The 27,878-nt window shown below is 40.3% G+C and overlaps 4 protein-coding genes and 1 pseudogene across 7 annotated transcripts; 1 reads left to right on the plus strand and 4 right to left on the minus strand.

The window, feature by feature from the left end:
• Positions 1-807: 807 nt before the first annotated feature.
• Positions 808-7,356, minus strand: dhps (deoxyhypusine synthase). 3 transcript variants are annotated; one of them, XM_030407986.1, is made up of 10 exons: positions 7,205-7,356; positions 5,966-6,165; positions 5,678-5,842; positions 5,466-5,587; positions 4,651-4,747; positions 3,908-3,994; positions 3,504-3,609; positions 3,309-3,412; positions 2,431-2,556; positions 808-1,691 (listed from the first exon to the last, which is right to left on the minus strand). In XM_030407986.1, the coding sequence occupies exons 2-10, from the start codon at positions 6,158-6,160 to the stop codon at positions 1,596-1,598; spliced, it is 1,098 nt and encodes a 365-aa protein (XP_030263846.1). In that variant the 5' UTR covers positions 6,161-6,165; positions 7,205-7,356; the 3' UTR covers positions 808-1,595. The 3 variants fall into 3 exon arrangements, with proteins under 3 accessions (XP_030263846.1, XP_030263845.1, XP_030263847.1); XM_030407985.1 differs by having other exon boundaries at positions 7,201-7,356; XM_030407987.1 differs by having other exon boundaries at positions 7,060-7,356.
• A 703-nt stretch (positions 7,357-8,059) lies between these two features.
• On the plus strand, positions 8,060-9,226 carry LOC115575730 (guanine nucleotide-binding protein G(I)/G(S)/G(O) subunit gamma-7-like). Of its 2 annotated transcripts, none has more exons than XR_003982721.1 (2): positions 8,060-8,665; positions 8,846-8,961. XR_003982721.1 is itself a non-coding variant. In XM_030407988.1 (2 exons), the coding sequence occupies exons 1-2, from the start codon at positions 8,570-8,572 to the stop codon at positions 8,972-8,974; spliced, it is 222 nt and encodes a 73-aa protein (XP_030263848.1). In that variant the 5' UTR covers positions 8,075-8,569; the 3' UTR covers positions 8,975-9,226. The 2 variants fall into 2 exon arrangements, 1 of the variants encoding a protein (XP_030263848.1); XM_030407988.1 differs by having other exon boundaries at positions 8,075-8,665; positions 8,849-9,226.
• Positions 9,227-9,556: 330 nt separating this feature from the next.
• fbxw9 (F-box and WD repeat domain containing 9) lies at positions 9,557-13,974 on the minus strand. The gene is made up of 7 exons (XM_030407984.1): positions 13,275-13,974; positions 13,045-13,192; positions 11,456-12,479; positions 11,155-11,303; positions 10,839-11,042; positions 10,690-10,755; positions 9,557-10,348 (listed from the first exon to the last, which is right to left on the minus strand). Exons 1-7 carry the CDS (start codon positions 13,385-13,387, stop codon positions 10,274-10,276), a joined length of 1,779 nt encoding a protein of 592 aa, XP_030263844.1. The 5' UTR covers positions 13,388-13,974; the 3' UTR covers positions 9,557-10,273.
• A 2,047-nt stretch (positions 13,975-16,021) lies between these two features.
• LOC115575225 (deoxyhypusine synthase-like) lies at positions 16,022-20,335 on the minus strand (annotated as a pseudogene).
• Positions 20,336-22,645: 2,310 nt separating this feature from the next.
• LOC115575948 (deoxyhypusine synthase-like) lies at positions 22,646-27,316 on the minus strand. The gene is made up of 10 exons (XM_030408382.1): positions 27,261-27,316; positions 26,318-26,511; positions 25,988-26,152; positions 25,693-25,814; positions 24,938-25,034; positions 24,372-24,458; positions 24,060-24,165; positions 23,877-23,980; positions 23,380-23,505; positions 22,646-23,071 (listed from the first exon to the last, which is right to left on the minus strand). The coding sequence occupies exons 1-10, from the start codon at positions 27,307-27,309 to the stop codon at positions 22,976-22,978; spliced, it is 1,146 nt and encodes a 381-aa protein (XP_030264242.1). The 5' UTR covers positions 27,310-27,316; the 3' UTR covers positions 22,646-22,975.
• Positions 27,317-27,878: the final 562 nt, after the last annotated feature.

The following is a 27,878-nucleotide window of genomic DNA, read 5'->3' on the forward strand; positions in this document are numbered from 1 at the left end:
TTATAGGACAATCAGGTCTGGAGTAATGAAGCTAAACAACAGTGTTTGGTTGGTGCTTGTACTGATGAACTGTACATAGTATTTTCTTGTAGTTGTGTCAAGGTGGTTGTTCTATTTCTTAGTTATTCATATGACCTTTATTTACAAAGTGTGAAGTTTTCATTTACTACAACCTGCATAACCCGCACATCACACCCTCCACCGAGGGACTTTTAAGTTGAAAATTAGCATCTAACTGCGTCTGGTACAACAGATGTATTGTGCATTGTCCCATCTAAATGAACAGTAAAGGGTGGAAGCTGAATCAGAGAAGTTTGAGTCTCTTAATTACACAAAAAACAGGTTGTCAAATTGAAGGCTTATAAAGTAGATACACTCAGTGTCTACTTTATTAGATGTAACTGTACGTTCTGATTCAGGGCTGGCCAAAAGGTGGCCTGCGGGGGGCACCAGATGTTACTAGCCTTTGGCCACTGGCCCACCATCAACTTTCATTTTTGCCCTCCAAGTTTTTGCACCCTTGCTCCATTTCAATCCAGCTCAACTGTTCTGCCATAAAGTTTGCTTTTATGATGCCTATAATGTTCAGATTATGTTGACACAGTCAAATCACAACTATAACCTCGATTATAGGCATGTAGTTCAATTTACTAATTTCCTTGAATGTCACCAAAAACTGATTATAAACTTCATTAAGTTAGAAATGTATTGACATTGGAATGTACACGTTCCTAATGAAGTGGAGACTAAGAGCTACACTTTTTTGCAGTTACGACTGGTTCATTTTAAAAATATTTTTAGACATGGTTCAGATGCAACTGAAGAGCTTCAAACTTTAATAATCGGTCAGCAGTAATGCCTCGTCTGTCCTGCAAGGCAAAAAAAATCCTTTTATACAACATTGATCACACACATAGTCATGTGAAATGTGTGTCACAAAGTGAACCCCTTGTGGCCTTCTCACAGACCTACTGCACTATTTCTAATAGTCTACTAAAACCCTATTTAAAAGCAGAAAGAAACAATTTATTTATGGTTTATTAAGACATACCGGCACATGTTCACCCTGTAACAGTGGCAGTAAGATACAGGCTCTGAACATATCAAACTGACAAGCAATAAGGGATTATTCCAAGTGATGTGACTGTATGTCGTACCACAAATAAACTGTAATAAATCAAAATGCTCAACTGAATAATAAGCCTCATGATGTGTATATCTATTCTCTCTCACCCACACAAACACACTCATACACGGATATAAAACTAGAATATTTATGCGCATACACCTAAGACCTGATGCATTTTAGACAGTCTCTTTGGTACATGCAATAGCATGCTACCCATGCTATTTCTGCTATCTGGAGATACAGGAAAAAAAACTGTACTTGTTTTAACAAATAAATATTGTTATGGAGAACATTAAGACAGAAGACTTTCACCACAGACTCCCATAAAATAACATTTTCACTGCAGCATTGTATTAAATGCTTCTTTCGCACCATTCCAAAAATGTATTTTTAACAAACTCATGTCTGCAGTGAGTCAAACAAGCTGGTTGTTGTTTTTCTATAATGCGTTTAAGGGGGCAATTATTTAGTCTGTTTTCTTGCCGGCAGTCAGCTTGTCAGCGTGGAGAGCGAAGGTCTCGGCCACTATCAGAGGGAAGACTAGAGAAGCATCTGCATACACCTGGGAACAGAGAGCAGAGCAGTGCATCACTTTCACGTTATGTTTACTACACTGAACTGTATCTAGTCCCTGGTTTTCATATTTATGTTGCTGTGCTTCGGTGTCACTCCGTACACTTGGATTTTACACTGTGCTGACACTGCCACCTTGCGGCCAAAACGGAGACAGCAGCGGCTCATACACAGATTTTTTTTTTGCCCCAACCACTAAAACATTTGACACATGAGACAGATTCCCTTTTTCTTGATGAGATAAGATGAGAGTTTTTACCTAAAACATTTACAGTTTGAGTTTGGTGTCAGCCAATCAACATTGAAGCAACATTTAGTAGAAATTGGCATTTTGTGCATTTTGGCACTGCCACAGTTGAGTCTGAACGCAACGACACTGTCATTAATACAAATGCCAGGTTTCTATAACAATATTATCAGATGTCATTTCAAGCTAAGTAGCTAACGTCAGCTACAGTTAGCAGCAGTCAGCGGTTACTGCTGCGACAAGAAAAGGTATCTGTCCTTAAACGTAAACGTTGTTACACACTCTGCTCGAGGGATCCTACCCGTCGACCTACAGTTCATCCAGATGCAGGGTGAGAGTGACTGAGACACCAATCAACAATATTATGAGAAAGAGAAGACATCTCAAAATAACTTCTAATAAAAGGGTACCTGAGGACATAACTGTAATAAGTGGAGCATAGTACTGACATGGCTAACACTGCTGGGATAAATATTGATACCTTAACAGGTTTGGCGTCTGTTCTGATCTTGCCCCAGGATACAGCTTCATCGGGTCTGGCCCCAGAATCAGAGCCATCGAACTCCTGGCCCGTGTTCACAAACACCGCATAGTCAGCTCCATTCCTCTGGAGGGAGACAAGGGAGAGTGCATGTTGTTGCAGTATTAGGTTTAGACAAGGTTTGCTTTGCTGACATTGGCTGTGCTGTATGACAGCTAACTAGGAAATGTCCATCTATTATTAAACATTACTATCCACATCAAATATAGACATGTGTGAACCTAGCGTGGACAACTTGTTTTTTATTAACCTTGTCATAGTTTTGCACAGTGTCATACAAATCTTCATGGCTGACAGTAGTGTAGAAAACTATTCAGATAACACAAGTCAAAGTCTGCACTGAAAATGTACATAAGTGCACTTAAAGGTAGTCATAATGCCGGAAAACGCCTCATGTGAGTGTTAAAATATTATATGTATTAATTATTTCAATAATGCATTAATGTATAGGTAGCATTTTACTGTTACAGTTGAAAGGGAACTAATTTTACTATTTAAGATGACTTTTTTTGGTAGTAATCTATAAACGTACTTGATAAACTCATATTATTTGTAAGTCAATTTTAATCTGTAAAGCTACTTGTATTTTAAGGTGTCCAAAAAATACAGTGAAGTAAAATTACAATATTTCCCTTACTGTAGTGGAAAAGAAGTGTGAAGTAGCATAACATGGAATTACTTAACTACCAAGTTTCACAGTGTGTACTGTAACTTTCTACCACTAATGGCCAACAAAATGTTAAAAACTTAACAGAATTTTATACAAAACCTGATAGAAAGTAAGAAAGTAAGAAACAGGATCATCAGAAGTTTGTTACCATAAGATTAGCATTGGCTATATGGTGTTTGACCAGCCCTCCTCCCAGGATGATCATTCCCGTCCTTTTGGCAAACACCGCCTGGCTGTTAATCTTGCGGATATCTGAAATAAGGCCCACAGTCATTATCACAACAAGAGATAAAGCTGAGACAGCTGTGGTGATCCTGTTTTATGACAGAAATGTTGCTTTTACCTTCCACTATGTCCAAAACTAAGCCGGGGTTCCTGAAGGAGTGGAAGTAGATCATGTCGCCCAGAGAGCCGTCTGTCAGGGCAGGACTGAACACTGGAATGTTATTCTGACACAAAATATAAACGTCAAATTTACGCACTAACATGTGGGCAGTAATAGACTGTACTAACTGTACGAACTTAACTGAGACAGAAATGACAAATGTACCATGGTTGTAAACATACCAACTTTGGACTTGAATTCCAACTTATCTTAATTGACATCAGACTTGATACAAACACACTGAGTAAGACAAATCCTTATCAGTATTGTCTTTTAAGCAATTTGATTTTGTCTCTATGTTGTAACATTAATCCAATGTTCTTAGTCTGATATAATAGATAACCAGTTTAAACATAATTTACCTTGTATGCCCAATAATAGACAGAGTCAGTATTATTGATTTCCTTGCCAAGTCGATGTATCATTTTGGAGGGGGTCCAACGGGTGCCCTGAAATAAAAAAAAAAGAAAAAGAAATTAATGAAAATAAAAATTAAAAAATCACATGATGGAGACCATGTTATATTTTTAGTGTTCATTCAGCATTTTAAGAGTTAAATACAAGCACTTTTCAAGGCATTTAAACCCAAAATGTCCAGAGTCTCAAAGCCTTTTATCATCACATCTACATTTTTACCATAAACGCAATCGGGCAAAAAAGAACGTTTACAGAATTACTTTTATCCGTGTATATCGTCATTTGTTTATTTTACCTTCAATTTTCTCCTTGTTTAATTCTTCCTAATTTCTACGCCAAGAGACAACAAACAAATATGACGTTGGGTTTGTTTCATTTCAAATATTAAAACATTTTTTGGTTTAAATGATTAATTGTGTGGATGAAACACCAGGCTATATTGACAATCAAACACTCTTCGTGGAGTATATTAAATTCAAGGCTATTCCTAAATTAAAACAATGGTTAAAATTAAGCATTGTCCAAACTTACAAAACTTTGTACCAACCTTGTATTATTATAATTGGACAATGTAGTGTTTTTCATGTGAGAACATCAGAATAACAACTGAAGCTCTTTCATACTATAGGTTTCATCTGTACTGGGTGCAAAAGTAAAACAAATTTCTACATCACTAAGCGAAACAAACCTCTGTGTTCTGCTCCAACAGCATCTGGTCCAGGATGGGCATCAGCCAGTCTTCAAACTTACAGTAGTTGTCATTGGGCACCAACAGATTCCCTATCCTACATAAGAAAAAGGACAGAGAAGAAGGAGGGAGAGATGATGGGAATGTACAAGGACCAGACGTATATAAACATTTTGGGGAATGTGATACATAAGCTAGGAGTACCTGCAAGCCAAACCCCTCTATTACATGCTTTGACTTTTTGAATACATATTACGTCGGCTATTTATGATGTTATGGTAAAATACAGCAGAATAAAGAAGGCTGGAGTAAGCAAACACTATTTTATATTGTAGTCTGACCCAAGACTGATCACTGTTAATGTTATTATTACTGAAATTGTCATGTTTAAATTAATTGTTACACATTTTCAGAAGTATGCTCATTGGCTTTCTTGCCAAGAGTAAGGTAAGTAAATTGACAAAACTCCTGTCTGGTCAATGTGCCAGCAGCTGGTTTATCTTAGCTTAGTTTAGCCAGAGGAGATTATTGAGCAGCCAAGAAATAGTTGGGTATATAACCCCAGATGAAACTGTGAATCTTTCACTTTTCTTACTTTAGATGTACTTACTCACAATAACATGTGACATTGAAAAATGTTAATTAGCTAGATTTCAAGGTGCTTGTAAAAGGGAAAAACGTACATGAAATAAACTGCATATATCACAAAAAGTGAAACTAATTCTTTAGGACTCAGTGTAAAATGCTGCCTTTATGGCAGACTACCTGACCTGCATCATTCTGATGGAGTAAATGTGATGTGTGTTGTTGCCAACCTGTTGATACCCCTCTGGCGGAGATCCTTGCCTGGCAGGCTGAAGTCTCCCAAGTATGTGTGAGCCAGACACTTGATGAAATCCTCCTCTATGCCTCCAGCTGTGGTAACAATCACATCCACCTAACATGGTGTAAAAATACTGATTCTCATAAACTTGTCCCCCTGTTATTGGTTAATTGTTCTGGATGTTAAGTGTACAAATGTATGTACCATTTTGTGCTCTGCCAGGTATCGGATGCTCTCTCGGACACCGGAGCTGATGAGATTGGAGGTGTAACCCAGGAAGATGGTGCAGCCGGACTTGCTGGATGTTTCACCAGACTCTTTATTTTCATTTCCTTCGTCTGCCTCAACTGGCTCAAGACGCTTCTCTATCTGTAGGTGTGGAGTTATTAGACAACAATAGTCCCTGGTGCTGTGAGTCCCACCAATAAAATCCCACTGACCTCCATTGCACTTAAGCAAAGAAGACATCTCCTACACAGCCATTCCTCTCACCATTTGGTTGATCTCCTGGATGGCCAAACCCAACCTGCTGGCCTGGAACCCCGTGGTGAGGTAGGATTTCAACACTGCCTGGAGATCGACCCCTTGGTTGAAGTCGTAGCCTCTGATCTTTGGCATATCTTCCGGGAGATCGCAGCTAGGCTTGAGGACAGCCTCCATGGCAACAGAAGGGGCCTGGTCTGCCATCTTTTCTGCAAAAACAAAAATAACATGTTAGTGAAGCCCTGATCACGTAGCAACAGATGTAATCCCTGTAGTGACAGGTAGCAGCTCTGCTTTCACGGAAATGTATAGGAAAACCATGACTGAGCTTCTGTAGGTGGTGAGCTACATGTGTGAACAGCTGAAAGAAAGAATGTCTGATCTGACAATATCAGCCTAACTTTAAAGCTCAGCATCCCTGAGTTTTCACAAATAAACATCCTAAAGGATTCTGGGAGATAAACCTAGGGAAATGGCACTGATCTATAGAAAGGGTTCAGGTGAGGCAGTGTTAGTGTAACTGGTTTCCCAATAAGAATAATTGCAGTTATTTCATGGAACATAACTGTAAAACAAATATCCAGTCTAACCAGCTTGAGGCTTGGCAACCACAAACACACCATCCCCACCAAGTACAGCCCGTCATGGTATCAGAACATGAGCCTTGAGAAAACAGGTGGGTACAGATTGATGATATGAACGTTTTGTCAAGCTCTTCGCGTCTTTGTGGTGTGGCAGGGCAAATTGTCCTGCTGGGTGAGCAACTGTCATAAGGGTGTGTACTTACAAATGCACCTACAACGATGTTTGGATGTCATCCACATAACTGCAAGAACCAGCAGATCATTTGTCTGTAACGATTTGATCACTTTTATTTACCCGTCAGGAGATTTAATGTTCTGGCTGATCGGTCTATATAAAAACTGCATGGCTAGCTTGCACGGCTACTACGGTTACAAGCTAACGACAACAACACAATTCAGCTGAACGTATAAAAATAAACCTAAAACAAAGGTTTACACCGTGTCTAGGTGTCGTCCATTGGGCAGGAAAATAACTTAAACAGAGCACATATGTGAAAGGTGGAGGATAACATCACCTACGTGCTGTAAGTGTTGTTGTCCTCCACTGCAGAGTCGATGTGGTCCAAAGTTAGCTAGAGACAAGCTAACTCTGACTTGTTTTATCCTATCGACTGTCTTTACTATTCATTTTGACAAGTGAGGACAGTCATGAAAACGTACCTACTCTTGGATAGACGTTAGTCGATGAAGGTGGTTAAGTTTTAATCAACTGTCACCAAAGACAACGAGGACAGTCTTCATTAGCATGCATGTAAACAACGCATGGGTTGCCTGCAGCAAGCAAGTTCCTACTACGGAGGGAGCGAAGGGACAATGTACTTCCACGCGAATAACGTACGAGTGGACAAAATGAGTAAACACTTAGTTTGCCTGCATCAACACAATCGACTGCTAAATACAAGTATCTGTAGCGCATATTGTTCAGAGTTTGTTAAAGACTGTATCAGACAGGCTTGGACACAATTGGTGATTGAAATGTTTGGCCCTGTCCCTTTACATGAGGGGAACAGAATATTGAAATATCATATTCACATTATTAAGTATTTTTTTAATAATTGAACATTCATAAGTGTGTTAAACAGCGACTGGAAAAAGAGTTGCATTACTGCTTTTGAAATAACGTATTACTTATTACTTGTAGCATTTTTACTTACCATATTTATCTAATATAAAATTACTCTGAGAATGGCTGGGTGGTATGGAAGAATGGTTTGGGATAAAGGGTGGTTTAAATTGTTTCACATATGGCTGGCTGTTTAAACTTTTTAAAGCGCATGCAATTTTACAAGCACATTATAGGTTTTGTAAGTCATTACAGGTTACAGCTTTGTGTAGGATAAACTTAAGATACAGTATTCCCCACCAAAATGTTATGTATAAATTCCAAAATAATGGATATACTCAAGCCCCAGTTCTTAAAAACTTCACCCACTCTTCAGTCTTCGAGAAGATATTCCTACTGCTGAGGCCTGCAGCTGTTATTAACACATTTTTGTTACATGGCCAGTGTTACACCCTATTTTGCAGTCACTTGTCTGCACCACTTGTATGCCTACTTAATCTTTGCTAACATGTATTAGTGCCAACCATGATACATTTAACCAAATGACTGAAGATTTCAAATGCCCTGCCTTTTTATTACTGCATAAACAGATTTGTTGTACAATTTGTAAAAAAGTAAACGCACCCATTGTGGGTTAAACTCAGAAAGCGCACATGAAGGACAGCATAATGCCTTAGCCAATGATCTTTTCATCGGTTGTGTCTGTGAGGTGATGTGTGATGTTGGTGACATTTCCAGCACTATGACCTTTTATATCACAGAGCCTTTGAACTGGCTCCAACAGTGAATAAAAAGGGGGCTCAGGTGAGAAAGGAAAGCTTCTCTGACCAGACTCTACTTCACAACCTGAGCTGACTCTCTGGATTAGGTGAAACACATCATTTTCCTACTGCTCCTTTTGGTGTGGAAGAGGAATACGAAGTAAAGATTGTAGGCCTTGTTTGCTGAGCTTTTACACTGAAGGAAATGTCAGGAAAGATGTGCAGCAGCAGCAACAGCGTTGTTCAGGCACAAAAACTGGTGGATCAACTTCGGATAGAGGCAGGCATGGAGAGAATCAAGGTATGAAGGAGTCTGAATAATCTGGTAAATACATGCATGCTCGCTTCACGTCGTAAAACATCTGGACTGTACCACTTAAGATCACTTGTTTGAAGATTTCCATTGTTAAGATTTATAAATAATACTGCATTGCAATGTCTATAATCCTGTGAAATACCGTCCTTTCCACGTTCTTGCCAGCAGATCTCCCTGACAGCATCAGACTTGGTTCGGTACTGCCAGGAACACAGGCGCAGCGACCCCCTACTCACCGGCATTGCTGCCTCATCCAATCCTTTCAAAGATAAGAAGACCTGTGTGCTGCTTTGACATTCCTCAGCACAAACAAAACCGACACATAGCAGACTGCCATATGGACAACTGTGCTACCACAGATTTTCTATTTTGAAATGTGGACAAAATAATCCCTTTACTATAGCAATCTGTTTCTTTTTATTTATTTTTTTTACTTAAAGGCTTTGATTAAATAGCTCCTTTAGATGAAAGCATAATCAATATGTGTTTACCTTTGAGCAACATCTTGTAACTTTTTTTAACCTTAAAATAAAAGCTTCTAAATCATTTTGATGGTACAGTTTCTTGTAACTGAACGGTCACCGTCACAGTCACTTACAACAGTTGTGTTACAACTGTGCGGGGCGCGTAATCACACAAAATGCCAATTTCTGCACGGTATTGTTTAATACGTTTTGATGTCAACCTTGCAATAGAACATAATTAAATGGGTTACTTGAGTCAGGTCACTTTTTAAAAGTTGCTTAGATCAAGAAAACAATTCCTGCAACCTGCATTTAAGATAGCTGCTTTGTCCAACCCAGATGTTCAGCACAAAGCTTTTTCATCATGACTTCCCACAGGGCCGTGAAAAAATCCAGCCGATATATCACACACTACATTTTCAGTCCATTTAATAGTCTTTCAATGTGTTGAAACAGATAGTCACTTCAAGTATTGTGCAATTGGGATCTGTAGTTAGCTTCACACAAACATGTAAATTGTTATACATTTTCAAAACGAACACACAAACAAAGCATGTGCAGACATACCTACAATAAAGATCATATGGATTAGCACTGCTAAGTGTGATCAAATAAATAGGTTTACAAATACAATCAGTATGTCATAGAGGACTCGGATAATTCAGTCGTTTCACGGTACATGACAAGTAACTAATGTTTTTGGTACAATGTCAGTCACTGTAATAAATTCAGTGAGCATATAAATATTATAAGCTTGTTTACACACTGTTTAAACGTACAACAAGTACAAGAGAAGAAACAAACTTCTCCTAAGATAGGGTCTTTTAAACTTAGAGTATTGGCACAAAACTGGCAATTATGTGACTGCAACAAAGAGTAGCAATAAACATAACTCTAACTCTAACTGTTTTCTGTTTGTAGAAAAATCTCTCAACAGGATCAAACGAGGAACCAAATGTTTTATAAAGGGCTTTTGGCTGAACCAACACAAGTGACATTTTTATTTCATTTTTTGTATGTAATGTTAGTCACTCTGTGTATGCTGAAAGACCAGTATGGTGTAGGGTGCCTTCAGGTCTTGTCCCGAACTGCATTCAAGTCTTGCAACAAATTTAGAAGTCCTGCCCTGTCATTTTCTGGGCCTCCAGATTTCCACACACACATCCCCTGAGGCAACAGCAAGGATCCCAGCGTCCACACTCAGCTGATAGTTAGACAGCGAGACAGGTGAAGCGTTATTAGTGAGAGTCAAGACACAGAGAGAAGAAACAAGTATCTTTACAAACATTGAAAAAAAAGACAGCTGATACTGTATTGATTAGTATTTCATGCCTTGGCTCATTGTGTCACTATTAAAGATCAATGCTATTTCTTTGTTGATAAAATGATTGTTCACCTTTGGAAATTGATCAAATAGTTGATATGCTCTTAACTTATATGTCTCATTAAATTAAAATGGATCTTTACATAACTAAAGTTATGACATCATCACAGTAAACAACCTAACATTTCAATCATCTGTAAGATGTGTTACAAGGCACTAACCCCATTGACTGCAGCTTGGTGATGCAACGTGCATAATGTCCTTGGAGGCGCACAAGGTATATGTACCTGTAATAAAGACAAGAAATTACACCTCAAGACTGTTAATAGCAAAGTTAACTAAATAGGCAACTTAAAAAAGGAAATCCGACCTTGACAGTACGATCAGATGAACAGGTGTAGAGGCTTCCGGGGGACCTGTGGATGCCAGTGACCAGAGCTGTGTGCCCCACATCAAACTGAGACGGGGTTTTTAAGGTCCCAGCTTGCATGGAAAATGAGTGGAGCATGCCACTGTTGTCTCCTGCCCATACTTCACTGCCACTGTAGCTCATGGACAGCAGGTACGAGCTCAGCTAAAAGTGGAGGGAGTGACTGGAGTTAGTCTTGATATACGGGTGCATCTAAACTTATATGCACACAAACACAAACTTAGGAAACAAGGTGTGTCTGTGTGTTTGCATCTACCCGGAGTTTCTTCAAGCCTTTGCCTGCCCTGCGGTCGTAGACAGCCACAGTGCAATCTTTACTCCCAGAGATGATGTACTTGTCATCTGCAGCCAGGCACATTACAGCATTACCATGGAGACGGAGGCTTTTCACCAGGGGTTCAGCAGCTGTGGACAAAACATAATCACGTTCAGAAATTAAGTGAGTGACAATTATGTCATGTGACACTGCGTCGCCATCATATTTATATAATTGATGACCTTCATGTCTACTTAATGCATACTAAACTGAAATACAAGTTATATGTAAGTGCCCTCACCTCTGGTGTCATACATGTTGATCCTCTTGTCAAATGTACCAGACAGCAATACATCCGTCTGACAGGACAGGCAGAGGACAGCAGCCCCGGCCCTGATCAGGCCCCGCTCTGCACCACCTGCCTGTAGGTCCCATAGTCTCACTGTGCTGTCGAAGCCACCTGAGGCCAGTAGGGATCCCTGAGATGCCAGGCACCAGACCCAGCCCCGATGGGTGCTGAAGTCACCCTGCCCTCCCAATGTGTGCAGCAGTGTGCCGCCAGAGCCGGCCTGTAGATCCCACAGTTTAACATTCCAGTCTCTGGAACCTGTGGCACAAACTCTCCCCTCTCCCCCCACGAGGAGCACTGAATTGACCTGGGCAATGTGGCCTGACGGTAGAGTCATGCACTCGAGCGCTGGGGGTGGACTAGGACTTCTGGGGGGTTGACATTGCTCCACTGCTGCCCGTCTTCCATTACCCAGATTCCTTGGGTCTGCCGCTTGCTCCTGTAAATTAGGAGAACCATCTTGCCCCTCATCAGCATCATGCACCATCCTGTGATCCCTTTCATCTTCCATTAGTGCTGCTGCGTCATCTTCCAGTCTCTCTTCCAGGGCCTCTCTCAATCCTGCCAGTTGGTCTGCACCTACAATTGGCTGTATTTCACCATCTTCACCCTCCATTGCCACCTCCATCCCTTCATCAACATCATATGCAACCTCCTGCGCAACCACTCCCACCCCTTCTACCTCATTCTCTCTACCGTCTTCCTGCCCTTCTGCACCTGGTTCCCCATCCTGCCCTGCCCTTAGCTGCTGCCCCACTTGTCCCCTTTCCTCCTCTTCCTCCTGGGTCTGTCTGGCCACAAGGTGCCCCTGGCCTGTCCAGCAGGTTATCAGCTGCTCCATCTCCAGGCAAGCAGAAGGCCAGTCAAAGTCCTCCCTTGGGCCCACTGGAAAGCCAGCTTGGGATCCTATCAGTCTGCGTGCCCGGAGCTGCCAAGCGGTGCTGTCCTTACCCACATTGCCCAATGCATGGCAGACCTAAAGGAGACAAGGAAGACAGATTCAAGAAAAAATTCCAGTTTCTACAAGATAGTTCTAAGTTCAGTGTGTTTTTTTAAAGTCCCCTTTTGCTTGCCTGGTGACATGGGCAATATGTTTCAAATTCCTGCAAATGGTTTCACACGATTACAATTATCTACAGGTGGCTGTAATCCACCAGGGTAGGCAGGGTATAAGAAGATTGTTCGCTTGTTAACATGAATTCTTAATGCTTTGAAGAATTGTTTACCGATGAAGAAATGCATTTGACATGTTTGTTAGTCCTCAAAGACATGCACCATGCTTTTTATCAAGGAATGACGGATATCCAGCTTTTTTGCATTTTAATTGTCAAGAACACGTAATGAACGCCTTAATTACACACTCAGTTAATGATCAAGAACACCTTTCTTTTCTTCAGTCGATTTTGGGAGATATATCACATAGTGATTTAGTAATCTAGTGATTGGGGGCAAACAAAAAAGTCAAGACAGTAAGAAAACAATACATCTTTGAAAGGAATTTATGGGAGTGACTGTGCATAGGATCTTTAAAAAAAACTAACCTTTGGCAGCACAGTGATAACACACTGTGCAGGAAGGTGTGAGGCAATGTGGGTTACCATCTCCCAAGGTAATGACAACAAGCCACTTGTCTCAGGAGAAGGTGAGGAGCTAACATCAGCTGAAGTTGGGTGACCAGCACCCAAAGGACTGGAAGGAATAGGAAGACCAATGTGACTTGCTTATTAATCTCATACCCTTGTGCAACATGAAAGGCCAGAGACAGTCTTACCCCTGCGGGTCAGAGCTGGAAGCTTCACTTCTTGGAGACTGCACGGGGTCAGGAGATTTTCCTTCCTGGCCATCGTGTGTCCCTGCCTCCAGGTTAACTCTGACCTCAGACATCACCTATTCACCTCTCTGCACAAGACCACTAAAACTCAGTTACTGTGAGACAACATTACGTTAAACTAACGCAACCTCTTTGATTTTGTTGGCTGTCTATGTTTCAACGCACTAAACTTAAAATATTTTTTTGACTATTAAACTTCGACAAAGCGTTAGCTATTTAGGGCTTAGGTTAGCGTTAGCTACATTGGTAATGTACAATTCAGATGCATTGCTAAAAGAAAGCTTCAGCTGCCCATGACTACAACTTTCTTTTCGGTTTCACTGCATTACGTTATCTGCTCTTGTGACAGATGTACACTACAGATATCAGACAGGAGGCTAACGTTAGCTTCAAGTATTGCTAACTACCTGCTATTGTAAACAAGCCCAGCCTGACAATGCTAGCCGTTCTACAAAAGTCGTCGCCCGACTCAGTTTACCAAAATGGTGACCAGTACCGCTAGAGCAGACAAATGAAGACTGTAGTCCCACATAGTGCTATGCTACATATATCAAATGTAATTTCTCAACTTTTATCAAGGCGACGTCCCGGGCGAACTACAAACACCAGTTCCGGTACAGAAAGATGTCGTCATCATACTGCGTGGTAAAGTGACAACATTTGTGTCATCTTTTGGTAAGTTGTTTATATACATATTTTTTATATGAAATATTATACAAATTATACAAAATCATGTTTATGTCCATGATTATGAATATGAGTCAAGTTAAATTAAGTCAATGTTATTTATATATCACATACACTACCGTACAAACGTTTGGGGTCACCCAGAAAATGTTGTGTTTTCCATGAAAAGTCACACTTTTATTTACCACCATGAGTTGTAAAATGAATAGAAAATATGGTCAAGACATTGACAAGGTTAGAAATAATGATTTTTATTTGAAATAATATTTTTTTTCCTTCAAACTTTGCTTTCATCAAAGAATCCTCCATTTGCAGCAATTACAGCATTGCAGACCTTGGGCATTCTAGCTGTTAATTTGTTGAGGTAATCAGGAGAAATTTCACCCCACGCTTCTAGAAGCCCCTCCCACAAGTTGGATTGGCTGGATGGGCACTTCTTGCGTACCATACGGTCAAGCTGCTCCCACAACAGCTCAATGGGGTTTAGATCTGGTGACTGCGCTGGCCACTCCATTACAGATAGAATACCAGCTGCCTGCTTCTTCTCTTAATAGTTCTTGCACAACTTGGAGGTGTGCTTTGGGTCATTGTCCTGTTGTAGGATGAAATTGGCTCCAATCAAGCGCTGTCCACAGGGTATGGCATGGCGTTGCAAAATGGAGTGATAGCCTTCCTTATTCAGAATCCCTTTAACCCTGAACAAATCTCCCACCTTACCAGCACCAAAGCAACCCCAGACCATCACGTTACCCCCACCATGCTTGACAGATGGCGTCAGGCACTCTTCCAGCATCTTTTCAGTTGTTCTGCGTCTCACAAATGTTCTTCTGTGTGATCCAAACACCTCAAACTTCGATTCGTCCGTCCATAACACTATTTTCCAATCTTCCTCTGTCAAATGTCTGTGTTCTTTTGCCCATATTAATCTTTTTCTTTTATTGGCCAGTCTCAGATATGGCTTTTTCTTTGCCACTCTGCCCTGAAGACCAGCATCCCGGAGTCGCCTCTTCACTGTAGATGTTGACACTGGCGTTTTGCGGGTACTATTTAATGAAGCTGCCAGTTGAGGACCTGTGAGGCGTCCATTTCTCAAACTAGAGACTCTAATGTACTTATCTTCTTGCTCAGTTGTGCAGCGGGGCCTCCCACTTCTCTTTCTACTCTGGTTAGAGCCTGTTTGTGCTGTTCTCTGAAGGGAGTAGTACACACCGTTGTTGGAAATCTTCAGTTTCTTGGCAATTTCTCGCATGGAATAGCCTTCATTTCTAAGAAGAAGAATAGACTGTCGAGTTTCACATGAAAATTCTCTTTTTCTGGCCATTTTGAGCGTTTAATCGCCCCCACAAATGTGATGCTCCAGATACTCAACCTGCTCAAAGGAAGGTCAGTTTTATAGCTTCTCTAACCAGCTAAACTGTTTTCAGCTGTGCTAACATAATTGCACAAGGGTTTTCTAATCATCCATTAGCCTTCTGACCCAATGAGAAAACACATTGTACCATTAGAACACTGGAGTGATAGTTGCTGGAAATGGGCCTCTATACACCTATGTAGATATTGCACCAAAAAACAGACATTTGCAGCTAGAATAGTCATTTACCACATTAGCAATGTATAGATTAGTTTAAACTAAGATTAGTTTAAAGCACTGTTTAAAAAAACAGTGCTTTTCTTTCAAAAATAAGGAAATTTCTAAGTGACCCCAAACTTTTGGCCGGTAGTGTATGTGCCATTAATGGATTTACAGTATACCACGTCCTCTACCTCCAGACCTTGGCTGATAGAAGTAATAGTATTTTTCCTTGTTGCGACAAATAAAGTATAATTGAACACCTATCAATCATTTTCCAATGACCACACAACAAAGGTCGGCTTCATTTGCTCTCGGTACAACATGAAAGGCGAGCTCAATTCAACAGTGTCGGTAGCTTCATGCACAGGATGATATCAACATCACATTAGAGACAATGACCAGTGCAACATAATATTATCATGTCACAGTTTATTTGAGATTTTAAGGTAAAGAAGACCAAAAGAGAAGTGCTTCTAATACAGTGTTTCCTCTACATTCATATGTATTAGACAACCACAGTAAGAACATTAAAACCACAGATAAGTAAAATGCGCCAGTAAATATTATGATATAGATATCAAGACAAAAATTCAACAAACCAGAACACGCCTAGAGCCTAATGTGAAGAACTTCTACAGTAGTGAGAACAATAATAGTGCAGAGACTACCTATATGACTGTCACGATCTCATATTTCTGTGGCGGATTTTTAAATTTGGTGTTTTTATGCTTTCTGTTGTGCTAGCAGAGGTGCACTGAGAGGCTGGGCAGAGTTTTCCTCTCACCGGAGCTGCTGACACACACACACACCTGCAGCATCTCGACGGTACCTGCTGCCAGATCATTTTGTCAGTCAGATGTGGTACATGGTTCTGGCTAAATCTCCTTTCTAAGGTCACTTATAGTGTTTTTGTGTGTTCTCTTCGAGATCTAATATTTCTTTAATCTTGCAGTGATCACCTGCATTCCCATCTACCAGTGGCTCCTCCTCCTTCCACCTCTCGGATGGAGACTCAAGCCAGAGTATCACCCCACCTTCACCTGCAGTAACCTTGTTGAAGCTCAGTAAATTACCTTGCACTCAACTCCCTGCCCAGTTACCTTTACGTTTACATTCAGGGCATCAAGCAGAAGCTTTTGTCCAAAGCAACTTACAATAAGTACATTTGTCTCAAGAAAGAAACCATAACATATCACCGTCGGGTAAAAGTAAAGAATAAAAAAAAAGAAACAAATTTCAAGCCCTCATTTGAGCATAATAGCTGCTATTCATCAAGGATACCTTAAGTGCATAAGTTCTATGATTAAACTGCTTGTTGTCTGCTTATGAGACCAACTATCTATTACAAAGTGTAACAATGACAACCAAAACTAACAGGGATGAACAAATACCCAAAATGACACCCTACCACCATTGCCACAACAATTACAGAGGAAATACTCATAGATTTGAGGAGGCATCTGTTCATTTATTTTCCTTATTGGATGTCGTCTTATTAGCATGAGCTGCAAAGGTCTCGGCCACCAATAAGGGAAAAACAATGGAGGCATCTGCAAACACCTAGAAAGAGAAAAAAAGACAAGCTGTGTGTTAAAACCTAGTAATTTCTTGAAAATGAAACACACATCATTGCACCATTAATGGGCCGTCAGTTATTTAACAAATCAGGAACAGAAAGCTATATATCTAAGTTTCTAACATTAATAATAGTAATGTAGCCTTGACATGAAAAGTAATTCTTAATATCAAATACCTTCACAGGTTCAGCATTTGCTCTGATCTTTCCCCAGGACACGGCCTCATCAGGACTGGCCCCTGAGTCACAACCATCAAACTTCTGAGCCGTGCTCACGAACACTGCATAGTCAGCTCCGTCCCTCTGGAGGAAGACGAAGCAGGGTATCGTTGAGTCTGCTGCAAATGCACCGATGCATTTACAAGAGAATGAGTCACATCAATGCGGCGCTACTGTGGAAGGCAATCAGTCTGCACTTTAAAGTGAATTTCCTCTCAGTCTTCTGAAATGAATAAATACAGATACACGATCGCAGCAGATCGACTGCTGCGATACTTCACAGAATTCCAGACACTTACCCATGAGTTGGCATTGCATACTTGGTGTTTGGCTACACCTCCTCCCAAGATGATCATCCCTGTGCTGTTGGAAGCCAGAACAATGTTGTTCAGCCTCCCAACATCTGAAATCAAATGCATTGTTAATGACTCAGAGACAAATTAAGGCAACATTATGTAACTTTTTTCTCTTAAAATTCAAAATCATTTTGATGGTACACTGTCTAGTAACAGGGCGAATGGCGTCTCTGTCTCTGTCTCAGCCCCCCCCCCCCCCCACCCCCCACCAAAACCCATCACTTGTTTCTGCACTATGGAACTTCATTGAGAGGGTAGGATCACAGCGTTGCATACATGTATTGTATGTAAATTGTGGTGGGCGGCAGTTGCAAAAAATGGCAAATCTACATAATGTTGCTTTAAGTAGGCTGAGATGACGACTCTTCTACCTTCAACTATGTCACATATCAAGCCAGGGTCCTCCATTGAGAAGAGGTAGAACATGTCTCCAATAGCGCCATCTGTCAGGGCAGGGCTGAACACTGGGATGTTATTCTGAAACGGACACCAGATCCTTACTCAGTAGCAGGACAGTCACTTTATGGTTTAAACAGAAAAAACATTTACAGCAACAACCTAGTAATGACCCATAATTCATTACAGGGGGCACCGTTTAGCTCAGTTGGTAGAGTGCGCGCCCCATGTGCCGAAGCTCTGCAGCGGACCCGGGTCCCTTTGCTGCGTGTCACTCCCTCTCTCTCTCTCCCTGTTTCCTGTCATATCTTCAGCTGACCTATCAATAAAGCCATAAAAGGCCAAATAAATAAATAAATGATTCATTACAGGTTATCATACTACCAATTTAAGTACAAATGTTGGTTAGTTTACTCTATATGGACAGATCTCAGATCAATAGCCTGACTGAATACCAGGACTCACCTTGTAGGCCCAGTAGCAAACAGATTCAGGGTTGTTGATCTCCTTGCCCAGTCGATGGATCATCTTAGATGGAGTCCAGTAAACACCCTAAAAGATTTTTTAAAAATGAAATAAAATATTTGTGTACACTTTAATGTGAGGGCTGGAGCAGGTCACAAATTGGGATAGTGAAATTGTTAGAATTTGTAATTATGACTTTTAGGCCTTTGTTAGTGCAAGAGGCATTTTTGTATGTTTAAGTATATCGTAACTAGCATTTATTCACTTGGCAACACTCCCTGCACATAACAATTATCGGAAAAGAAGTTAAATGTTCAGATGGAGTCCAAATACCTGGGTGTTTTGTTCCAGCAGCATCTGCTTCAAGACTGGCCTAATCCATTTGTCAAATTTGACATAGTTTTCATCGGACATCAAAGTGTTTCCGTTCCTGCAGCCAAAGAGACACAAAAGAACTGAGTTCTCCTGAAATTAGTGAATTTCTTTTATATACTATTGATTAATCCTCTTATTTTTATTATTGTCATTGTAATCATCATTTATTTGTGTAAAATAATTCCCATAACCCATCACAATTCCTGAGAGCCTAAGGTAAGCAAAGACTTTAAGATATTCAGTTCACGATCACAGAAGACAATAACGGCACATCCTTGCAAGTAAGAAACTTGTTCTACTAGAGAAATGTCTTAAACAATTAATCAGTTATCAAAAAATATATGTGTTAGCTTCTGTAGTTTATTTTACAAGGTGTCATATTTTGCTATTTGACATGCTTTCTGACCTGTTTAGGCCTTTTTTGTAAAGTTCCTTGCCAGGAATATAAAAGTCTCCCACGTAAACCGGGATCCTCCTCTATCCCTCCAGCTGTTGTCACTAAGACATCCACCTTCACAGAGAAAGAAAGATATTGTATCACAGAATGAATGTAATGTGTTAATTTGTAGAACAAGATTACATTCCTCTAATTCAAATGTTTCCTGTTAAGTTGTGTCAATAATTTGTCATAAATAGTAGAGGAACTTATTTTGAAAGGCATGTGAGGAGGGATGTACCATCTTGTGTTCTGCGAGGTAGCAGATTATCTCCCTGATTCCACTGCTGATGAGGTTTGAAGTGTAACTGAGGAAGATGGTGCAGCTCCTCAGGCAGGGGCAGGTTGATGGATCCTCCTTCACTGTTGCATTCAATGTCTCCACAGGTTGCTGACGCCTCTCAATCTGTGGACATGCAGTGGATCAGGAAGACTGATAAAACCAATGGAAACTGTAGTGTGAGTCTGGTTTTCTAGATATAACAGACCAAAGAAACTACTAAAGACACTCCAGGTCTCAAGCAAGAAAATGCAGTGCAGAAAGAATAATTATTGAAACAATTATTAATCCAGTTGTTACACACTGCTGTCAGTAAATAGGCTTGCAGTGTCTTTAAATACTCTATGCTACTCACAGCATCAAAGCCTCAAAATAAAAACATTTGAATAAAGATAACATGAACATGGGTATTCACTCTAGTTCTCCCTATGCACTGCCCGTCTCACCATTTTGTTGATCTGCTGGATAGCCTTGCCAACATTAGTTGCCTGCAAGCCAGTGTTGAGGTAGGACTGCAGCATGGCTCGGTGATCCACTCCCTGATTGAAGTTGTAGCCCTGCACCTTTGGCATATCCTCTTGTATGGGGGCAGTCTTCCTATAGAGGTCCCCAGGTATTGGGTGGATATGGTGTGCCATACTCTCCCAAAGAAATCATAGAATTATTAGAGTTACCACAATATTGCTCATAATATATTAGCGCTTTAACATATTGGCCTACTGTATCTCGAAGTGTATCGAAGAGTGTCAGCCAAGTCTGAGATTTTTCTGTTTAACGTCTGACTGCTTATTTTACTCACAAGATGTCTTGTATAAACAAACGCATATGGATAATTTAACAAGGTTAAAAACTAGATTTTTATTGAATGGGTCTTTAAAATCAACTTCCTGCCGTTAATTAAACCCCTGAAAACGTATCTGTTTCTTACAGCTACGTGTTTGTAGATTTTTTTCTATAAAAGAAATCTGTACGTCACTAAAATTCTACAATGTTGCCAAAGCATGCAAGCTTCAATGATATGCAAATGAATGCATATGTCTTGTATATTTTTTATTCACATTTTTGTACACTGAGCACTGGCTGATGTCTCAGGGTAAGCAGGGTAAGCAGTCTAAATTGTAACCTTACCTGTCTTGGTTGTTGACAGATGTTGGTCTGTCCTTTAGATATTACTCAGTCCTGTGGACCTGCTGTTCAAAACCTTCACTCTTATAAAAGCGGGAGCAGGGAGGCGCTCCTAAGGGAAGGTACCAAGAGAAGTGACAAAGCCTGTTTGACCAGAATAAATTAGACACACAACAAAGCATTTTGATATCTGTGGGCAGCACGAGATCAATGGTATGAATTGTGCACTCTGTGATAAAACATTCAGTATCAAGTAGACGACAGCCTTTTTAGCAACATTTGAGCTCCAGTATTTCAACACTCTATTGCCACAATCCAAACAACATGCACATTTTTGTGTATGAGCTGTGATGATTCTGGTTGCGTTTCTGTGATTTCTTGTTTTATTTTGAAGTTTTGCCCTCTTGTGTCGTGTGTGTGAATTTCCCTCCCGCCTGTTGTAAGGGAAATTCTCCTTGTTGAGGTAGAGAGTTGCTATATCTCTGAAGAATTTTAGATTGTGTGTGATAGATAGATAGATAGATAGATAGAAGATATATATAGATAAGATTTATATGATATATATATATATAGAGAGAGAGAGAGACAGAGAGAGAGAGAGAGATTGAGATAAGATGAATTAAGATAATCCTTTATTTGACCCACAATGGAGAAATGTAAAGCATTGCAGCAGCAAACAGCAGTGTAGGAATATAGAACCAAAGTACAAAATTTAAAAGTAAGTATACAAAAATTTGAAATATTGAAATATCATCAAATCAAATCATAATGAATATTATCAGTTGTAGTTGTCTTTGCATCAATTGCATTTTAACCTTTGTGAGGCTAGTATTTACATTAATTTTATTGTGTAATTTACCATTAAGACCAAAACAAATCTTAATAATCTGCTTGTATGATGGATTTCTTGTCATAACAGGATCAATGCTGAAGTTTGTCACTAAGGGTGACACGGAGCCAGTGCCCAGCACGTCACCAGGGCCATCAAGCACCATGTCATCTGTAAAAGGCTTGTTCCATTGTTGAAAGAGGCTGTTCATTTAATTTGTTCCTACTAATAAAGACTGTAAACCTAAATGGCATTTCGTGATACAGTCATTTTGTAATGGGGAGGGGCCTCAAGGCCCTGCCTCCTAGGCCATTTGACCAGTTTGCAAGTAGCATCTGTGGACACGACTTATCAAAAGCTTTCACCCACATCACACCTGGTGGTGCGCTCCATTTTGATGCCTCGCCATAAAACCATCAATCCGTATAACTTTCACATACAATTCGCCATCTACTCCAAATTGCTCAAACATGTAGAGGGTCTTGCCCTGAAGAAATCGACGCGGCACACCCTGACGGCAGCATGCCCCGAAACGTGTGGACTGCGAGGGCTCATTCATTGCTGCTTGAAGGCTTTAATTTTGTTTTTTATTACATACGTTTTGGATTTTGGGCTTTTCATTGAAAGCTTATTATCAGTTCCTTATCCTGCCTGCCTCCTGTGTGTTTCTGTGTTTGGGTCCTCACCTTTCTCAGAGTGTAACATGCACTGTATAGTCAAGGTAACGCTCCAACAAAGCCAAAATATACCCAAGGATAATCTGAGAAGAACAGAAACACTTTTGAACTCTGTACCAGTGTGGCTGGTAAAGGCAGATTAAATCTTTATGACAGCAAATGTATGTCTAACAATCTGAACGGATTAGTGTGAATAATAAGTGAACATTTCAAACATAATATGTGAAATGCATATTCAGCTGTTGGTATTTATTTATCAAAATGACTAAACATCTGTTAACTAGAGTGATTAAAGTTCACACGGTGTACCACTCGGATCAGTTCTTAGACCAGTTTTATTATTATTGTACAGGTTACCACAGAGACATCCGTCTGCATGACATTTATCTCCACTGTTATATAGACTTTTCTCAGAGCAGACAATTAGACCTGTCAAAATACAATAAGTATAATAATTGCTCCATTACATTTCAGGGTGACTGTCCTAGGACCTTGGAAGATTTTTTACTGGAATGAAAAGTCAAATAGTCCATCGTGACAAACGTCTATCAAACATCTCTATAAACCTAAAAGAATGATTAAATGGAACTAAGAGACAAGTCAAATAGGGTTTGCTACTACTAATGTTAACTTGAGGAGCTCTCAATTCATTCTCTTGTCTTGTCGGTGGTCTTCTTATCAGCATGAACAGCGAAGGTTTCTGCCACTAATAAGGGGAAGATTAAGGTAGCATCTGCAAACACCTGGAGAGACAGAACAACAGGCTGTGTATCAAATCAGAGAACACGACGCCAAAGACAATCAATTTCTTTCTTTGTATGTCTGGGATTTTTTTTTCCTATGGCTTGAGAAAAGACTACACAGTGAATTACTAAGTTTGGCACAAATTCTCTGTTTTCCCAGACACTGTACTTGTGATAGAAATAGAAAAGATAAACACTTGCATGCAATTGATCAAGGGACAGACTTTGTGCAACTTCGTAACACGAGTAAAAACATCAACATAACATGCATACTAATATATAAAATCCAGAATTAGTATGAAGGATACCTTCACAGGTTTAGCATCTACTTTGATCTTGCCCCAGGTCACGGCCTCATCGGGTCTGGCCCCTGAGTCAGAACCATCAGCCTCGTGAGCTGTATTCAGGTACACCGCAAAGTCAGCTCCCAACCTCTGGAAGGGACAAATCAGTTCATCAAAACAGCAAACTGAGCAAGGAAGACATCTTTGTTGTTTAAATTATTAACTGATAAAATTGCCCTATTCTTTTTGAAAGACCAACAACAAATGGTGGAACTCCAACACTGAACCAACCAATGCTTGATCACTTTGTAACACTCAGTCAGTCAGTCAGGGAAACACTTGCATGTTTATCAGGCTGGCCTACTTTGCATAACATTAAAGTACTCAGTACTCTGGAAGACTTCTTTAATCAAACTTAGCTATATTACCTCACGCCCCTCTGAAAGAAAACAAAAGTCCACAGATAGAAAAACTTGTTTTGTACGGGGACATCATCAAATTCAAAAATGCTAAATACTTACCATTGCATTGGCATTGCATATGTGGTGTTTGGCCACACCTCCTCCCAGGATGATCATCCCTGTGCTGTTGGCAGCCACTGCCTGGGTGTTCATCCTTGTTATGTCTGGAATTAAATGTATTGGGTTAGACAAACTGAACATCACCAAGACAAATTAGGTAAGCACCAATGAAGACTGTTGTACCTTCAGTTATGTCCACAATCAGGCCAGGGTTGTCAGCTGAGAAGAAGTACAGCGCATCTCCTAAAGCACCATCTGTCAGGGCGGGGCTGAACACTGGGATGTTATTCTGAAACACCAGACCCTTACTCAGTAGCAGGACAGTCACACAAAATATAAACACACACACTGCATAGTAACTTAAACATTCAGAAGGATGTCATTCTGCTTCATCCATCCACGGATTATCATATTACCAGTTTAAGTAAAAATGTTAATTAATTTATCCCACATATACAGATCTCAAATCACCGCCTAGCGTATACCAGGACTCACCTTGTAGGCCCAGTAGCAAACAGACTCAGGGTTGTTGATCTCCTTCCCCAGTCGATGGATCATCTTTGAAGGAGTCCAGTGAGCGCCCTGAGGGAAGATGTGTCACAGAAAGATAGAACTAGAGTGTGAGATGGCAGAAATATATATCAGGATATCCAAACTACCACACTGAACGGAACAGCATGGGAAATTCCACCTTCATTTATTTGGTGTAATTCATAGCTCTTCCGTGTGCTCTAAAGTAGTTAATGCAAGAGCAATTTGACTGACTTTTTACTACTTCAGTTAAACATTTGTTATTCAAAATAAATTCTACTTGAGTACAATAGCAAATATTACTGGGGCAACGAGAGATGAACTTAAAATATCCTGGATTTCACATTACAGACACTACCAGTGAGTATTTATGTGACACTTCTGCAGCAGTATTTACAGATATACTATTCAACATCGACCATGTACTAGGTGTTGACCTATGCTCGTGTTTAATTTGTATTACCAATCCCTACAGTGTAGAACATTTTAAGAAGACAGGTAGACAAGTGTTCAAAATAGAGTCCACACACCTGAGTGTTCTGCTCCAGCAGCATCTGCTTCAAGATTGGCTTGATCCAATCGTAAAATGTGACATAGTTTTCATCGGGCATCAGAAGGTTCCCAATCCTGCAGTGTGCAAGTGACACACAGAGAAGTTAACCTATCAGTGAAAGCCAACTTGTGTATTTTCCGCATATTGGGATTGAAATGCACAATTAATGAGTCACAGTAAAATTATGCATCACTGTAATCTATGAATTTCACATCTTCTTTTGAAAATTAATGTAATGTATCCAGTTCTGAGGCTAATAATATTTTCCATAAAATCCAATTATTGGGAACCTGCATTCTTTTAGTACCTCCAACTGCCCTTAACCAACTTCATTGTGCTGTAACAAAAACTACTTGCTCCATGCACAGCATGAAATCGGATCATAGTTAAAAATAAATGTACAGCTCGTACAGTATTCAATGCAAGTAGCTGCTCAATTCATTTTTGCTTTTGCATAAGTATAGCCACACCACGGTTAAAACAGTGAAATCTTTTTATTCCTATGGCATTGTCACAATTACACATCTGCTCGAGGAAGTGAAATCAATTTGTGCAAATGTTCCGCATAAAGTTAAATTCTGTGTAGATCTGATAGCCAAAATGGAGGAAGCTGTCATCGCTTTTCAGCTATGTTGACCATTCACTTTTATTCAACTTTCTGTCTAGCAATGGTAGACAGTTGTAAATGAATGAGTGTCCCTTGTACCGCAACAGTCTGAAATGTTCTCTGACCTGTCAATGCCTTTTTTAAACAGATCCTTGCCAGGAAGACTAAAGTCTCCCACGTAAACCGGGCCCAAACACTTGATCAGATCCTCCTCTATACCTCCAGCGGTCGTCACTAAGACATCCACCTACACACAGAAAGAAATATATTTAGTAAGAGAACAAATGTAATGTGCTGCTCTGTCCTATCTTGGACTCAGATTCAGATGTTTCCTGTGAGGTTGTTTCAGTAATTGTAGTCTGCAGACAAGATAGCATTTGTCAATAGTGGAGTTTCCAATGAATTTGAGGAGGGCCGTACCATCTTGTGTTCTGCAAGGTAGCGGATAGTCTCCCTGATTCCACTGCTGATGAGGTTTGAGGTGTAACCAAGGAAGATGGTGCAGCTCCTCAGGCAGGGGCAGTTGGATGGATCATCCTCAACACTTCCATTCTCCGCTGTTAGTGGTTGCTGACGCCTCTCAATCTGTGGATGTGTGGAGTGGATCATAAAGACGGAAAGTGAAAACTGACATAGCCAAAGTCAGGGTTGCACTTGTACCCTATGTTACATTTTGCATCAAAGATTATGAAATCTTTTTAAAATAAAAATAATTTCAAATGCTTGCTGGTGGTGAACAACAAATGTCACCATGCTGTTGATCTGCTGGACAGCCAGGCCAAAGTTGGTAGCCTGGAAGCCTGTTTTGAGGTAGGACTGCAGCAGGGCTCTGTGGTCCACTCCCTGGTTGAAGTCATAGCCCTGGACCCTTTGTGCATCCTCTGGGAAAGGGACACTCTCCCTGTAGATCTCAGTATATTTGTGGATATGGTCTGCCATATTGCCTGAAAAAACAAGGAATGATCTAAGAGTTAGTATAATATTTTCCATAACACATTGGTCAGAGATCCAAATCAAGATATGTACAGTCCATCATGGACACAGAGCTGTCCAAACTGGTGGTAAAGTCTGGCTGGCAGCAAATTATCTGCCTCAGGTGGAGCCTCAAGCTGCTTCCTTTGTTCACTGGCTCTTTTTGTGGTCCTTAAATGACTTAGGTTTTTATATCACCTGTCTTTGTTGGTCAATTTGATATTCCAAATAGCCACCGACTTATTTTCTGTTGGTCCTGCAACGTCTCTCCATCTTTTTCATGGCTCACTATATGAAGATTTTTCACCACCAGCAAGTTGGGTGTAAGACAAGCACTGCTGGTATCCTGCTAGCAGGGCCACATGACCAATAGTTTACTTTGAATAATTAGCCTATTATTTGGTTTACCTGCCTAATTCAGTATGAATACAGTACCTTGTTGTTCCTCTGTACCAGTTCAGTTAGTGTCTGCCTGACCAAACTTGCTACAGAATGTCTTATGTGTACAACTTCCAGATCCCATTACAATTAGCAAATCACAAGTCAGTAGATTAAGTAGTTACACAATGTACATTGGGAGATTGAGTGCAGTGAACGAGCAAATACATTTTGCTCCAGCTACTACAGTTACCATTACTTGTCACTTATCTCAACAATGAGTCCATCCATGAAAAAAATAAAAAAGTGTCTTTCAAGCAGAGCCAGTAGATTTCAACATTACCTGTCCTGGCAGGAACACCTTCCTTGACTGTCCTGTTAGATGGCCCCATCAGGATGTTGGTCTGTCCTTTAGATGGTTCCAGCCAAAAAACATATGCAGAATTTATACCTTATAGGAGGGAGGGGTACTGTGAGTAGGAGGAGCTCCTATTGACTCCAGATTTTGAGCTGAGAACTTGTCCCAGCCTCAACTCTGCACTGTTTTGTACAGGTCAAGCTACTGGTCAAGTAGCTGCAGGCAAACGTGTGTCAACAGCTGAGAGCAGGACTTGGCTTGTCTGATTGGTGTATTTATTTATTTATATATATAAACATCCATTTGTATTATCGGTATACAGCAAGGGGTCCAGGTGGCATAAGATGCACAAATGCAAACTTGTGTTTTAGATAAAAGTAACTATATCACAAAATATGCTGTAGCTCTTTGAAGTGACATTTGGGATCAAGTATTTCAAGATTTACACTGCCTCAACCCAAACAATATGCACGTTTTTGCAGTGCAAGTTTGTATTAAAACCTAAACGAACAACAGGGGCAATCAATCCTTCTTAGTCAGCTTCATTTGATCGACTGAGAAGAAGATACATGAAGAATAAACAAGTTTTAAAAATGCAATTTA

Source organism: Sparus aurata, chromosome 23, assembly GCF_900880675.1.
Source record: "Sparus aurata chromosome 23, fSpaAur1.1, whole genome shotgun sequence".
Classification (NCBI taxonomy): Eukaryota; Metazoa; Chordata; class Actinopteri; order Spariformes; family Sparidae; genus Sparus; species Sparus aurata.